General features: G+C 38.9%; 1 protein-coding gene across 1 annotated transcript in view; it reads right to left on the bottom strand.

Annotated features, from left to right (window-relative positions):
* Nucleotides 1-226: 226 nt before the first annotated feature.
* Nucleotides 227-16,090, bottom strand: part of LOC104621430 (baculoviral IAP repeat-containing protein 6-like) — a 25,380-nt gene continuing 9,516 nt past the window's right edge. The window contains exons 3-10 of the mRNA XM_010287918.1: nt 15,512-15,657; nt 14,551-14,661; nt 13,152-13,369; nt 12,309-12,470; nt 10,675-10,752; nt 5,771-5,959; nt 2,082-2,216; nt 227-1,073 (exon numbers count right to left, since the gene is read on the bottom strand). Of these exons, the coding sequence (XP_010286220.1) occupies nt 897-1,073; nt 2,082-2,216; nt 5,771-5,959; nt 10,675-10,752; nt 12,309-12,470; nt 13,152-13,369; nt 14,551-14,661; nt 15,512-15,657 (1,216 nt within the window). The 3' untranslated portion in view covers nt 227-896. The remainder of the gene's footprint in view (nt 1,074-2,081; nt 2,217-5,770; nt 5,960-10,674; nt 10,753-12,308; nt 12,471-13,151; nt 13,370-14,550; nt 14,662-15,511; nt 15,658-16,090) is intronic.

The raw sequence follows: 16,090 nt of genomic DNA, 5'->3' as shown, positions 1-16,090 counted from the left end.
GTATAAAACTGGAAATAAGTCTATACAGTAGGAACTACAGAACAGTAGATCCTGCGTGGCATGTCATTAGCCCCTGTCAGTACTTCGAGTACAGCTGATTATGTAAAAATCTGACATTTCAACAGAGAAAAGACTTTGTTCCAGAATAGCCCTTAAGAAATTTAGAATGCTGTTAGTTTGCATAAAATAGCCAAACAACAGATGAATTCAGAAGTCTGAATTTTGGCATGAGGTAAAACCATGTGCATTTATTTCATCTGCATTTTAGAGTCAGTAAGCATAAAATTAATGTTGACTGTAGTGAATTCAGTCATACAAGTGCAAGTCTTCAGCTAGAATGTATTTTATGGCAGTTTATTTAAAAAATGTACCAGTAAATCATAAAAGAGGGATCATGTCCATTTAACGTTTATTGAAGTATACAGGAGGATTTCTTTAGAATCAAATATGAGCATGAATATATGGCCAAACGTAAAATCTATCAAATTCAGTGAAAATTTTCTGACTTTAAATAGTAGCTGTAAGAATGACCAATATATATTCTTTGTTACAACCGCCCTCACTCTACAAGTAAAAAAAAATAATAAACATTCAGTAAACATTCTTTCCTAAGGTAGTTTCCCTTATATATCAGTGATTTATCCATTTCTTGTATACATAACTTTTTAAACATACCAATCAGTGGTTCTCACAATTGAAAAATAAAAGCACAAAAAAGTTTACACTCTTGTACAGGTAAATAAAAGATCATCTTGAATTAAACTGTATATCCTTAAGGGCATAGTATAGTTTCAATTTCATTACCTATTACATAATTAGCTTCTTACATACAAATATTGACATATTTGGCTTGTGCTTCAAAGCCTTTGTGTCTAGAAAGTCCATGTCAATGCAACTCATAACTTGAAATCAGTGGGGATATCTTTACTGCTGCTGGGTTTAACCTGTTCATGCAACGAGGTCTCTTCTGAGCTTGTGGCACCGCATTTTTCTGTGGGGTCGTCAGTGTCTGGATCCAACCCTTCTGGACAGGGTAGTTTTAGAAGTTCTTCCCGCAGCTGAGCTGTATGACGCTGAATATACAAAAAGAAGTCAGCGTGGAAGAGACCATAGTTAAAACATTACTTCTCACAACGTTAAGAGGACATAAGGCAAAAAAAGGATGAAGCAGAAAAGGTTTAAACGTACTATTTCAGTGACCAGATAAACTTTTCCCCTCTATTTAAGGATTGGTACTTTCCTTGTAGTGACAATTAGCAGGTGCTGCTAGGGACAAATTAAAGGTGGTAAACACAACTGCAGCAAAGCAGCGCATCACTATAAATGCTACACTACTTGTCTTGCAGTTGAGCCATATCCGTGGTCTGCGACCACAGCAGAACTGGCTTGGACTAGGTAGGTGTCATGGTTTAGCCCCAGCCGGCAACTAAGCACCATGCAGCCGCTCACGGTGCTAAGCCATGACAGTATGTCATACAGTCAGAACAGAAATTGATGAAGAGTTCATGGTCTTGATGAGCTCTCTTACAGAGACAGATATACAGAGATTTGTGTACTGATCATAGTAACTAACAGTAATTTCATTTTGACAGTCAGTCTCATTGAAAGAATACAGGTTGAGCAGCAGAAAAAAGAAGCCTTTAGATTTTTTTTTTTTTTTTCTCCTCAGGGGAAAAAACCACTGTAATGGTTATAACCGTTGATAAAAGTTTAACACAGGGTAAAACTAATTGTAGTGGACCACAGTTTTATAACTGTGCTTCTCTATGCAAAAAGCTTGTTTTCTGAGAAGGAACTGGTAGTAGTACAATTTTATCATGAACACCCACGCACCCTTAGAGAGAACAAAATAAACTCTCTCTTATATAAGTAGTTACAGAAAAATAGGCAGAACAGGTACAAAAGGAAAATCTAACTTGTAGAAAAAAATACCAAGGAAGCAGAGCACATATACACTTTAGCTCTTGACAGTTGGGAAACTTAGGTTTGTTTACAACAACTTTAAAGTTGCTGGGGTTTTGTCTTACTGCCATTTGTCATCTTTGGATTAAAGAACATAAAATTATAAAAGCAAGTCTCACCTTTAGAGCTGCTGCGTGATGCGACATAGTCCTGCCTACCCGTTTGTCACTGCTGTACTGCTGTATGTCTGCTATCCATTCCTCACACTGAGCCATGATCTCCACTCTTTTCAAGTAAAAATGTTTGTGGATGACCTGCAAGAAAACATTGTGAATGAAAGAACAGTGGCTCAGAACCATATACTTTAGCAACGCAGAATTTGCAAGATCCCTCTGAGTCTAATTGGATATAAAGTGGAGGGGAAAACAGTATGAGGATGATTCAGCATTGAACCAGGTTGTAGATAAACTGTGGAATTTCTGTCCTTGGAGGTTTCCAATACCCAACTGGAAAAAACCCTGAGGAACCTGGCCCGAATTCAGGTGATCCTCTTTTAAGGAGCAGTTGGCCTGGTTGTCCCCTTCCAGTCTGGATGAATCTACGACTCATGTGCAGCCTGCCATCTCAGCATTCACTTGGGTCGCCTGGGTGAAGGGTAAATGAGTGCCAGACATACAATATCACACCAGGGAAAAGAAAGAGAGACAGCAGAATGTTAGACGCATGCTTCAGTTCAAAGATGTTCTTACTATGCAGGCGGTACCTACGGATGTTTATGTTTGAATAGGGGCAGGGTTACACAGATACAGTATTAAGGCTTTTATTGTTGGTTTCACAGTCCTATTTTATTAAGGAAGCATAGGTGGGAAGTATATGCATCATGTCTTCCCCTGTCACTAACCACTTGCTGCTTGAACAGAAGGCAGATGAGCAGAAACACTGTCAATGGTGTGGGCACAGGAGCACAACACGCTTCTGCACGGAGAAGAAGGATCATACCAGCTGCTATGGAAGAGGTACTACAACTACAGTTACATGCCCTCAGCAGAGGCAGCACCTCTGGGGACAACTAGAATTCCCAGCAACAGTAGTTGAGCTGCCCCCAGTGTGGGTGGGAACCAGTATTTGATCGCAGCATAATTTTGGTATTTCTGTACAGATCTGAGTTTAAAAAACCCAACCAATCAATCCTCAAAGTTCTGAAACTTAGTGTTGGCTTTGTCTTAAATGGTTTTCTAAAACTCTGCCTGGTGAAAGAAACAATAAAATCAAAGACATTTTATTGAGCACAGAGAGTTCTTGGCAATATTGCAACATAATTGACAAAATCATTTTTCCCTCTAGAGGTTAGAGAGTATAGCTATCTGTCTAAAGAAAAACTGCATATTGAAAGCATAATTGACTTCAATTCTGGATGCATTCTTTATATCCATAATGGAGCTTGGATGAACTCCCAAAGACCAGCAGTTTAGATCTCCTGAGCCTACCTGTTATTTAAAACACCGAAGGGAAGACAGCTCAGATGTGTGAAGACAAAAGATCGGAGGGGCTGAAGGATGTGCATTCTTTCTCAGACCAGAGTTTTCAGGATGCCTTTGCATTTATGTTACTGAACGATCATCATTGTTAAGGTTCCTAACACAACCCTGCAAAAAACCTGAAGGTCTTCACAAGCAGCTAGTCGCTCAGAGATGTGCTCAGATGATCTGTACAAGAGATGCCCTTTCATTTGAATGGGGTTGCAGACAGAATCTAGTGTTATTCCAAAATTCAGCTATTGCATCAGAGAAAAATGTAATGCTTTCCAGTGCACAGTGTCCATGTTTTTGATATGCAAAGGAAGATACATGCCACTTTACATAACGATAGGGAATATGTATTCAGAGAAGATGAAAGGGAGTTCTTGTGTTGCACAAGCTGGTAAGGCACTGGGTAGGACCCCAAGCTTAAGCTAGTATGATTGTGTTTTTAACACAAAAGCAAGCTATCTCAGCCTCAGACTTCTCACAGAAGCAGGCTATTGAGGCTTCAGACTTCTCAGAATCTTGAGGATTTCATTGTAATGTCCTAATAGACCTCAGCAAAGAGAAAACCAGAAAATTGTATCTTGGGAAGTGAGGAAAACTGCAGTTACCTAAACCAGAAGAAAACAGTTTGGATGCAAAGCATTTAAGTGTGGGCCAGTTCTCCTCCATGCAGCAGAACTCTTGTCTGTTCACAGATAACAGAAGGGAGTTTGAGATGTTCCAGGATACCTCTGCAAACTGCCGTCTACCTCAATGCTACTTATGTGCGTGTGGCTTGCTTAGCTTAACTCAGTCCTAGCTGCACACCACACTTAGAAAGCTGGTAGTTGTACTGTTTTCAACATCTGCCTTGTGGCAACGATGTTTTCAGCACAAATCCAAAACATAGCCCCGTACTAGCTACTACGAAAAAAATGAACTCTACCCCAGGCAAAACCAGCATATTCACCCAAGTCATCTGTTCTTGGGGAATGACCGGTTTTCCACTGAACCACCAGCATTTGGATAAACCTTATTACTTTACCTTCCTGAAGAGGGGCAGGATGTCAGCTTACAAGCTGCCTTTCTCATACAAGTAGTAAAAAAGCTAAGCTGCAGAGTAAGCACAATATTGCTGAGATTCTTTTGAAGAGAAGTGCAGTAACAGCAGACTGGGATTAATTTACCAAATGCTATAATAGTGCATGTCCTTCATTTCTGTATATGTGAAAAGAAAGATGGAACATTATTGTCAAGGAGCCCACCGCCTTCTGATATCTTCACTTAGTTTAAACTTACTGTAATTTGGCAAATTTTTTTACAAAAGGGAAATTGTTATGTTTAGCTAGAAAAAAGGACCTATTAGCAGAGGTTACTTGATTATGTGCCACAATATTATGTTTACCATGGTCTTTGACTTACTGCATAAAACATTTAAGAAGTAGTTTAGAACAACCACCATGTTTTTCTCCATTAATTCAGGACACCAGAGTACACAGCACATCCTCTTCCATGTGCAGGTGGATAAAATATTTAACTCCTGTCCTGCAGATGAAGTGTCTATGGTTTCTTATTCCATAAGACATAGTAATTTTAACGGAAAAACGTTTTTACATTCCAAAGGATGTTTTTATGGACAGCAAGAAAGGGATGGGAGACTACCATCTCACTCACATGGCGCACTTAGCAATGTGCATAATCCTAAAATAATTACGCTTTTTCAACATCTTAGTTTTTAAGATAATGTGACTGCATGAAGGTTAGTACTGCTTTTATCAGCGTCCAAATGGATGCTGATAATATTCAAAAAGTATATCTATTCAAAAGCATAGATTTCTAGTTTAGCACAGATGCTTTGTGTATCTTTCCATAAATAATGTGCAGTCTGGAATTTGTTGTAAAGTATTTTTCCAATCTGCATTGTTTTGGTGTATCCAAAGTGTTTCTTAATACTTGTTTCAAATTCATGTTTCTTGGAAAAATAGTTACTGCTTGCTCTGTGGACTAACAAATACCGAGTGCCCACTTTTAGGGCTGCTCAGTAGTTTTCACAGGGATTATAAAACGTACCACCTGGCATTAAGAACAAGCCAGGCTGTATGAACCAGGTTTTATTAAGCTGTGCACCAAACCTCCTTACAGGACAGTCCCAACTTGCATGCGTTCCCCTTTCCCAGAAAGGAATCTATGAAGTCAGGTGCATCCTCACTCACTTCGGTCTCTGGAGTCAGCTGCCCCAGGGAATACAGAGGAGGCTAAAACAGACATCTTGTGCATGATGTTTCCCAATAGTTACATTACTCTTGTCACTCAAACAAGAGAAGTAAATAAACAAGAGATTCACTGTGTTTCACAAAACCTACCTCCTTAAAACATGGCGATGGATTTCTGATTTGTTCAAGCATTGCCCACTTGACTGTGGCCTGTCGTATATTTCCATCATACTCTCTGGAGCTCTGGGTACCACTCGGGGTACCTCTTGATCGTTCATAACCCGGTTCATTAAAATACGGTTCTGCTACCAGTATTAGGGATTGGACAGACACTAACACCTGTTAAGAGAAGAAACTAAATATTAAAATTGTGCCACCTACTTGATTTTACAAATATCTATAGTTTTGCGTACCTTATATGTAAAACCACTTCTATGGGAAAGCACTGTCATGCTTTCAAACCAAAACCATTACTACACAGAAAAAACCTAAGTCCTATGACTATGTATGTAGCTTCAACACTGAGAAAATGACAAATACAAGTTAAACAAAAATACAAATATAAGTAAAAGAAAACGTTTAAAGGAAGAGATGCCTGATAGTACCCTTTTGTGAAAGGAAGTGCATTTGTCAAGTTCTCAGTCAATAATTCTTGACTTTTCCTGTGGCTGAGCTGACTAATTCTTCTGATTCTGAACTAGATGGAAAAGGAACAGGGAAGCGAAATGCAAACCACTGAAATTAATCTTGGTATACAGGCTCTCCCGTTTTTTCTTTCAAATGCATCCAATGGATTTAGGTGTGGTTTTAGCCCTTTAGTTTCAGATTTTACATGTAACAGTATGTGTCATAAGCCATTAAAACAAAACCTCAGTATTTCTCTTGAGATAGCAAAAAAAAAAAAATGTTTTCAGCGCTATAGCAACAAAGCACAAACTATTCAGTGATAAGGAAATGACAGTTTTCCCCCTTTTAATTTTATTATCAAGTACATGTGGGAATAGATGCTTACATACATACAAGGCATTAACTATATGGCCAAGTATTCCTAATATAAACAAAAGAATTAAATAGATACATAAGGCACTTAGGAATCCAAGTGTATATGTATTGCATATTTGTGATTTGATGCCTTTGGCCTTGTCAACTTGTTGTACTTAAAACTATTTTACATGCAAAAACGCTGTTCTATAGGTAGAAAAATATCACCGACTTCTTAAGAATTTCTTTTAAATGAATGATAGGTTTTAATTATGTACTTAGGACCAAATCCAGCACTAATTTTGGGGATTACAATTTTGTGACACAAACCTACTTCCAGAACTGTAAAGAATTCAAAAAAAGTTATTTGAACACTTTCATTTCCTCAAATATTGAAAAACTGATGTTATGTTACATGCCAAAGAATGGCATTTCCAGCACCTGGCATACTTAGGTGCCAGACAGCCACTGCAGTGGATTAAAAATGTCAGGGCAGCTGTTTCTGGAACAAACTCTCCTCCCAGCCTAGATACCATTTAAAGCTTGGAGCCATCCCTTAATCTGGCAGCCCAGTTTGTGAATTGGGATATGGATGACAACAGTCCTTCTTCTTCTTGGAGCACACAGAACGTACAGCTTACATCAGGTAGATACTGTGTCAGCGACAATGCAAGACTTTGGCTCTTTCACAGGGCAGTGCCCCAACAAATTGGTAGTCGTGCTCTGTGCTTAAGTGTGGCATCCCCTCGGAGTTTCTCTTGTAGCAATGCCAGCACAAAAGCGTTCCAGCTTTCCATACTCCCTGCGATGCATTAGTCACTCCACAGACACAATGCCAAACCAGCAACTCGTATCAAAGCAACAGCTCAGGAATCGGCTGAATGACCCAGGTTAATCCCAGTCCCAGCATCACCTCACAGAAACACATCCTTATTCCCTTTGGTGCCACAACACTTTGTGTTTGTGTAGTTGCAGTGCTTTAACTACAGCACAGAAGGGCAATCTAGGGCAGCTAAGTCTTTAGCCTGACGGACAGGGCGGGTGGCTGTGCAGTGGGAAGTGTGAACCAGCATCCTCCTTTGGGCTGAGAAGGAAAATTGAACAAGTTTCTCTGTTTCCCAGGCCGGTGCTCCAGACAGCTGCTGACACATGGTAGAGTGTGTACCATCCCACTGTCTCCTGTGCCTGCCACGCATTCCACTAGAAGCGGCCACAGCTATTTTGGGTTAGACTTAAAAATTGAAGTATGGATAAATGCATTAAAATATACAGAATGTGCCTCAAATCAGGTTCCAGCCAAGAAAACGGCCACTTATGACACTAAAAAAGGCAGAATATTAATGCAAATGTGCTACGCCAAGTACTTCAGGTAGCTAAGGTGTTTTGGTGATCTGTGGTTTTTACATGTGTCTGGAAGTAGTTGGGTTTTGCTTTTTAAAAATTTTGTATTTTAGAGACATATATATTTTTAAATAGCTGTGGTAGAGAAATTTGACAGTATGCAGCATTGTACTTTTTTGGCCTTAATAACCAGTTGTTACTTTCAATTAAATTGTAATGACTGAGAAACTCTAAACTGATCTTCCAGTTTCATTTCGGTTATAAAAGTTGATTTCTGAAGTATTTTGGGTGGTCTGACAATAGCTTCATCTTTAGGCCAGAAAAAACATATACTGCTTAATTCTTTCCAAGCAATTTATTTAGTCCTACAGCTGTTTTCCATTTAAAAGCTACAAAGTGTTTTTCTCCCAGTACGGGGGAGACTTTTTCCAACAGCTTTCTTACTATTTTCAAAATGATACCCTAAAAACCTTTAAAATTGGAAGCTTAAATGCTGCTTGAGATTTCTAGCAATCAAATCTAACATTTTAATCTAAGAAAAAGGACTTTAGTGAAAATAAGACTTTATAATACTTGCACCTTTCTACACTGATTTTATAGTTATAGTCCAAAATTTCAGTCCATCTCTTGATTAAGAGGTTGTATCTTGGGAAAGTGACACTGTGTAAGGAACCACAACTTAGACCCCCAAATCCTAACTGTCCCTTGAAGGGAGAGGGAACACTAATGTCGCCAAGGACAGAAATCCACAGTCTCTCTTGGACACCTGTCCTAGTGTTTGATCACCCTCATAGTGACAAAGTTCTTCCTAATATTTAATCAAAATATCCCACGTCTCATCTTGCATCAATTGGTACTTGTCCTCGCGCTCTGCATCTTTAAGAGGTGTCTGGCTCCATCTTCTCTACACTTTCCCCATTTAGGTATTGAAGACAGCGGTAAGATCTCTTTGCTATTGGTCCAGCCACTTTTTCACCCACTTATAATGCACATCTCACCGATATGGCTACAAGGGCACTCAGATAGACTGCATCAGAGGTCTTGCTGAAGTCAAAGTAAGCTGCCTCCACTGCTCTGCCTTTGTGCAGAGCCAGTCACCTCACTGTAGAAGGCAAGCAGGTTAGGCACTGTTCACCCGCCGTAAATCCACGCTGGCTGTTCTCAATCACTTTCTTGTCTTCCATGTACTTCAAAACAGCTTCCAGGAGGATTTGCTCCATAATCTTCCCAAGGAGTCAGGTGTTGCTGACCAGCCTGCAGCTCCCAGATCCTCTTCTTGCCTGACTTGAACCTGGGTGTGAGATTTGCCAGGAAGCTCCCTTGATTGATCTGACCTTTCAAAGTGGCTTTGCACTGACATCGGCTGGCTCCCCCAGCACCCCCTGGGTGCACAGGATTTGGTTCCATAAACCCCTGGGTCCAATCAGCTTGAATACTGTCTCCTCTACTGTGGGTAATTCTTCATTCTCACAGACCTTCCTAGTGAGGGCTCAGGGACATGGGAAAGCAAACCTTAGCCCTAAAGACATGACCTCTGCCTTTCCTATGCCCTTGTCTATAGGTTCCCTGCCCCACTGAGCAGCAGGAAAGCCTATGGAAAATATGTTCTTTTGCTGCCAACATGCTTACAAGAAGCTCTTCTTGTTGCTCTTTATATCCCTTGCCATTTTCAACAGGGTCTGAGCTTTGGTTTTCCTAATTTCTATCCTGAATGCTTGGCCAATGTCTCTATTTCTAACGAGTAGCCCATCCCCTCCTTCTACCTTCTGTGTACTCTCTTTTTGCAGTTGAGCTTCGGCAAGGGTTCCTCGTTTACCCATGCTGGCTTTCTGCCACTCTTGCTTGACTTCCACACACTGGAACAGACCACTCTTGAACTTTCAGGAGACTGGTCAACCAGCTCTCCAAGGCCAATTCCTGAACAAGCTGAAATCTGTTCTGCTGAAGGCCAGGGTTGGTAATTATACTACACTGAAACAGAAACTGTACAGTCTTTTAGGATTTGGAACAGAAAATGTACCTTGTGCTATGTAATAATTACTCCAAGGAAGGAATTAATTCAGAAAGCGTCATAGGAAATAAGCCACTGCAAGCTGTACTTTTATTTAATGTATGTGCTTATTAGTCAGTGCATTTCTATGACATAAAGCTGAAAATTTTAAGGACTGTGTGTCCTAAAATAAATTTCGGTCTAATTTAACACTAATCGTTATTGAACACAGTATACCTATGCTTTAATTCCCTTCAGCTTTATTCCTCTATTCAGCTTACTTGTAAGACTTTGGAGGAGTACATTTACAGTTCTCACTAGCATATTTCACTTTCTCGTCTCTCTCAGTGTGGAGCCTGTGTTGTCTTCACCATCAATAGCTTGTGATAGAAAGTTCCATAAGGTGTTGCCATCTTCCAGTCTTTTTTTATTTCTTAAAAATAAAATACTTGAAACATCCAAGCAAAGTCCAGGCAGTGCAGGAATGAGCTGCACACATGAACAGCCACTCCTCAAGACAAGACCAATAAAAACACTGGTTGTAAAGAGCACTTTGAAGAACTTGTCTACTCTACAGTGTTTCTATTCTAGTGTTCCAAGATGTTTCCTGGACATTTGTCTGTCTTATGCTCATTTAAGAAAAATTCTCGTTTAAAAGCACTAGAAAAAAGAATCCTTAGGACTGAGAGACCACTTACTACTCCTAATTGACATCTACTGAAGAGGAAGAAGAAACACTCACCTGCAAAAAACTTGATGTTTGGGGGTTCCATTTCTCTTCTGGCCTCCCATGCCATGTGTTAAGTATGCTTAAACACACCTGAAAAGGTGACATTATTAATACCACAAGCAAATCACTATGATAAAATTGTTCTGCTTGGGCAGAACAAAATGTTAACATTACCTTTACTTTTTTTGACAAACTTTTGTATAACTGCATTCTAAAAGACAAATTTGTTTCATATGAAACTAATTTTAAATGGAAGCAGATAAAAATAATGTGGATGAGCAAGAATAGCATGTTAATAAATGAACAAAGGAAGGTGGATTACTTTTCTTCAAGGAAAACCTGTGGATTCTAGTGGCTCCAAAAACAAATGAATCATGAATACTATCTGATTCTTTACTTTCCTCTTTACTGTTCCAACACTTATTGTTACAGGTTTTAAAGACATGCTTAAGCATGTGAAAGGTGGTTTCCATCACATAAGACTATCAAGGAATTGAAAATATTCGTTAACATTTATGACTGATCTGGACTTTTAATCCAGATCTGGTCTATGGAGTTCTTGCTCCTTACCACAAAATAGAACAATCAAAGATAGGGAACACAGAGAGACAAAATAAACAGAAGAAATTTAGAGGCAGATATTTGCCAGGACTTAATGTATCTTAGGCAAAGAAAAAAGGAGATAAAGTCTCCTGTATGAATTACACTCTGTGTCCATGTGAAGAGAAATCCCTGTGTCTAATACTGGAAGGGGGCACTATGGTTTGTGAAAACAGGGAGCATGGGGAACCCATGAATGACGGTGGAATAAGGGAAAAATCTTAGCATTTAAATGGATTAAATGTTCACACACACACAAAAAAAAAAGCTGAAGGAGTGCCACAGTTATTCTGTGGGTCTGTGCTTCAGTGGAGACACACAGGTAGCCATCTCTGTAGCTCTGCAGAGAGTTTAATATTTGCTTATTTTTAGTATAAATAGAAGTGCACCTCCCTGATAAGTACTTGACTCTGTTAGCTTTCTGCAGCCTTTAGAATGAGCCACAACATACCAAGGAGATGGAGGGAGGGAAGGGGGAAAGCTTGTTTGTTTTAACTTTTAATATTATTTCCAAAAGCTTTACTATTTTTTTGTGAAAACGTCATTAGGTACATATTTTAGAGTTACTTTTTATAAATAAAGGATACTGAGGTTAAGGAAAGCATTTATCTTCCCTCAAGTAAAAGCACTTTTGCATGGAAAAAGAGAGGGCACTTGGCAAACACATTCAGTTGCAGCTGATATGAAGCATACTTTGTCCATGGAAAAGATCCTGGGTATTTCAGCTTGCCAAAATAGACTTCTGCTTGATTAATTTAGCAAAGAAGATGGAAAAGAATGCCTTTCTAGGTCAAAATTACTTGCTTTTTGGTCCAATCCAGCTCATAGAAGGCTTTAAAAAAAAACAATCGCCAAGACTATTCAGAAAGGAGATCATTCCCATTTGAAACTGTTAAATCACTCTTCATTTCAGTCTGAAGACCAGTTTGAACCAAACACCTTCCTGCAGTATGTTAGGAGCATCTGATCAGTTGATTGCAAAAGGAAAAAAGTTTCATCCGTTTGACTTCCTTGTTACATCTGTACACAAGAACAAGCTGACCTACCTTGCCATCATTGTAGAGGTTTGGATTAAATCTCACGCTGTGGCCTCCAGTTGTTTCCAGATTCACAAGTGGAGGGGAATTAGGATAGTCTTGTGGAAAATATACATCAAATTCAAAGCAACCATTTGCGTAAGGGGTGTCTGCAGGACCAGTAATGAGAACCTACCATTGAAAACAAAGACAGACAACAGTTTACAAAAAAACCCCCACCCTTATATTTGTCACACGATTGAGATTTTCCTAAGTTATAGAAGCATTTTATTTCCACACGGTACTTATCAGAAAATACCGTTAGCCGTCATAATCATATGCAGGCTGTCAGTCTGTTCATTTGGATGCTCTGGGTAAGTGAAGCCCTCTGCCAATGTTCATTTCTCCAGAGTACAAATGGAAAGCAAAACAGAAGGAGCTAAAACTCTGCTCCCTACTGGATGCTCTTAACAGAATTTTTCTTCAAACTTCAGGTCTAGAAATAGTCAGTGTACTTCTCTGTGCCTGTTGCTTTCAATTGACTTAAACGGTCGTACGCAAAGACACTCTTTGACCATAACGGAGTAACAAATTAAACTTTTCCTTTCGGAACAGCTGAAGAAGAATGAAACTTGTCCTGTGAGGCCTCCTTAGCTACCAGAGCACCCCTGGGGTAGATGGACTCTCCCTGCCCCCTGCCAAGTTAAGAAATCAGGATCAGACTCTAAAATACTACTACTTAACGTTAAAGTTTGGACAGCAGTTAAAGTACATGTGAAATAGTCCTGTTTTTTCTTAAGATTTAAGGCATCTTCTTAAACATTTACCATGCCTAGCTGAAAGAGGGAAATAGAAATAACTTTGGTGCTTTACCTTCATAATGTCAAGCCGCTCCTCATCACAACGCACAAAAACGCTGGATGAAGATGAGAGAGGCAGGGATGTTGAAAGAGTCACAGCTTCTTGAGCAAGACGTCGGGCTCTGGCAGCACTGTTGGCGTCACTTGCATTTTTTACCTGAGACATGTAGTGGTAATTTACTTTAAAAACCAATTTTCCATCATCATCTTCAGAAACCATTTCAAATGTATCTAGAAGAGAAAAAAATTTTAAGGCACTGGGAAAACAGTGAAGTTAATAATGGATTAGTCTTGGTTAAAGATTCAGACTACTAAATCAGGAAAGTTTAATTTGCATTATACTAATGCAAAAAAATACATATTTTGTGAGTTAACCACGATCACAGAAAACAAAGCATTAGCAGTCCCGGGTCGAATTAATTTCTGCAGCGAATTTAGACGCTTTCATGTGCAACTTGTCAAACGTACACCATTTCCGATTTGGAAAGCTACCAGCTACTCCAAACCAGGAATATAATGATACTTATGCTAATAAGGGCATCAGTGTGAAGCAGAGTGCCAACAGTATTTACTTCTGTGGTGCCTGCAATGTCATTAAAGAATCATAAAAAATTATAGCAAAGCTAGTTTTCTTTAATCGCTCACTACACACAAGCTGCAGCATGGCTGCCAGGGCGAAAAGCTACCATTACAGTCTTTCCTGGCCTCTACTCTTGGCATACGCTCCACAAACATTTGCGAGGAAAATCCCTTACAAATACAACAGCAAAGAAATGCAATTGCAAATGCTGCCACTGCAACTCAAGAAATACTCATAGAACGTGTTTTTGCGATATTATAGCTCTTTTTGGATGAGGTACTATTTGTTCTTTAGGAATTTTTTTTAAACATGTTCCCTTTACAGCCAAACTAAGCACCGATTCCCATCACATTTTCCAAATGCAACATATTGCACTCCATGAAAGGACACAATGAAGTTTACTCAGTTTCATTTTTAAAACACATTTTGATCTGAATTCTATGCCACTTAAAAAATAAAAGCTACATTAATAAACATACATACACAGTCACATGAGCTTAAAAAAAAAAATCTACTAACACTTCAATATAAATTGAGGACTGAAGGACAAATCATTACTGGAATGAAAACATGAACACCATCCTTGAATTCATCTGGTCCCTTGAATTAATCCAGTGTATGCTTAAAACTTTTCTTATTAGTTCAGAGAGTGCGTTAGTTGGTAACCTGAAAGTACAGACTTACATAATTTTCCATATGTGAAAAGTATCGGTGGTCACATACATAAAAACATTGGTAACTTTCTAAAATAATTGGGGATTCAGTGCAACAGACTGCGTATTTCTTAGGTATCTGCTTTCTCAGACACAAATATTCACACTTCTCAACCTACCGAACTGGAGTTTTTTCATGACAGCCACATACTTTTCTTCAAGAGACCGTAAAACAGACAAAGGCTTGGGCTTCACAGCAGCCTTTTTGGAGTATTCAGCCATCTTCTTTTCTGTTACACAGAACGTGATGATTATTTTTAGTTGACCATGTAATTTTGAGATGAATAAAGCAAGGACTTGGGCATTATTTAATGTGAAATGAATCTAATGGTGACATCATTTGCAGAGAAGTCTGAAAGCCGGGGATCACTCACAACATACAAATCTGTTTTTCACACTACTGTGTATTTCATTATCTGACCAGCTCGAAGTAAATAAAGATTGTTATCTCAGCTCAGAAATAATTCTTGACTCCTGCTGCTATGAATATTCTTCTATTCTTTCTTCTAATTTATTTTTTTAAATTTAAAATAGGAAGTATGACACACGCTTGTGTGGATGGACATTCACACACGCATTCTCGAAGCATTCTCCAAAATCAGGAGCTGATTATACACAACTTTTTAAAATCCACTGCCCTGATTAAGCTACTTAATCTTTAGTGGACAACCAGATGGTCCTTTGAATGTCTGCAGGTTCAATCCATGACTTAGATTTTTGTTCTGCATTCATCTAGTTAAGAGTTAATCAAATTCATAAGGTTTAGTTTTAACTGCAAAGACTTTACTATGAAAGGTCATGTATGTTGCCTTCTGCCAAGGGGGAAAAAAAAAAAGGTAAAAAGGTGCCACATAATTGTGCGGAAAGTCATGAGATGTACTCTCACTTGAATTATGCTGTTTCCTGATCAAAATGTTTCAGACTACCACAAGATTCCAACGGCCTTTGAAAATGTAGTCAGTGGTTGGGGGCAGGAGGGAAGTATTTTTTCTTGCTTTTAAGCTAATTTGGAAGTTATCTGTTAATGAATGTATTACAAATAAACACTATACAGTATTTATAAAACTATTTCTATTTTACCTTGGTTTGCTTGGCGCAAACTGGTGGTAGCAGCATAAACTATCTCCGCAGTCTTTTGGATGTCTGGTACCAAAAGTGTCAGTCCCTCTGGCTCCTGATCAGAAGTGTCTGGTTTTACTCCTGCTTTAGCTTTGTCTTTTTTAGACCTGTTTTTGGCAAAGAAATAGGATATTGCATTAGGGAATATTTTTCACCCTGTCATATGGTACTTAGCCTATTTGTCAACAGGGGAAAATGCCAAAGATTAAAGATCAAGATTAAAACAAGTTTTCTGAGAGGGAATGTCTCTGTGGATCTCTGCGATCAGCTGTGACAATATGCAACACATGGTTTTGATTTGACGTACAGAAATACATCTGATATGAGGAGTAAAAAGTATGAAGACAAAGCCAGTGATACCAGTATACTAGTTTCTGCTTCAACCATTTACTGGTTTTGATTGTTACGGCTGCGTGCTGACCTTACATTGGCAAACTTTCAAATACTCAAACAAGCTTACGAAATCAGCGGAAGAACGATCATGTCATGGATGTGCACTTCATCCACCCACGTAGATCCTGATGCAAAATCAAGTCCTAA

Source organism: Phaethon lepturus, unplaced genomic scaffold (genome assembly GCF_000687285.1).
Source record: "Phaethon lepturus isolate BGI_N335 unplaced genomic scaffold, ASM68728v1 scaffold40325, whole genome shotgun sequence".
NCBI lineage: Eukaryota > Metazoa > Chordata > Aves > Phaethontiformes > Phaethontidae > Phaethon > Phaethon lepturus.
The sequence above is the reverse complement of the archived record's forward strand: the minus strand, read 5'-3'. Positions and strand labels throughout refer to the sequence as shown.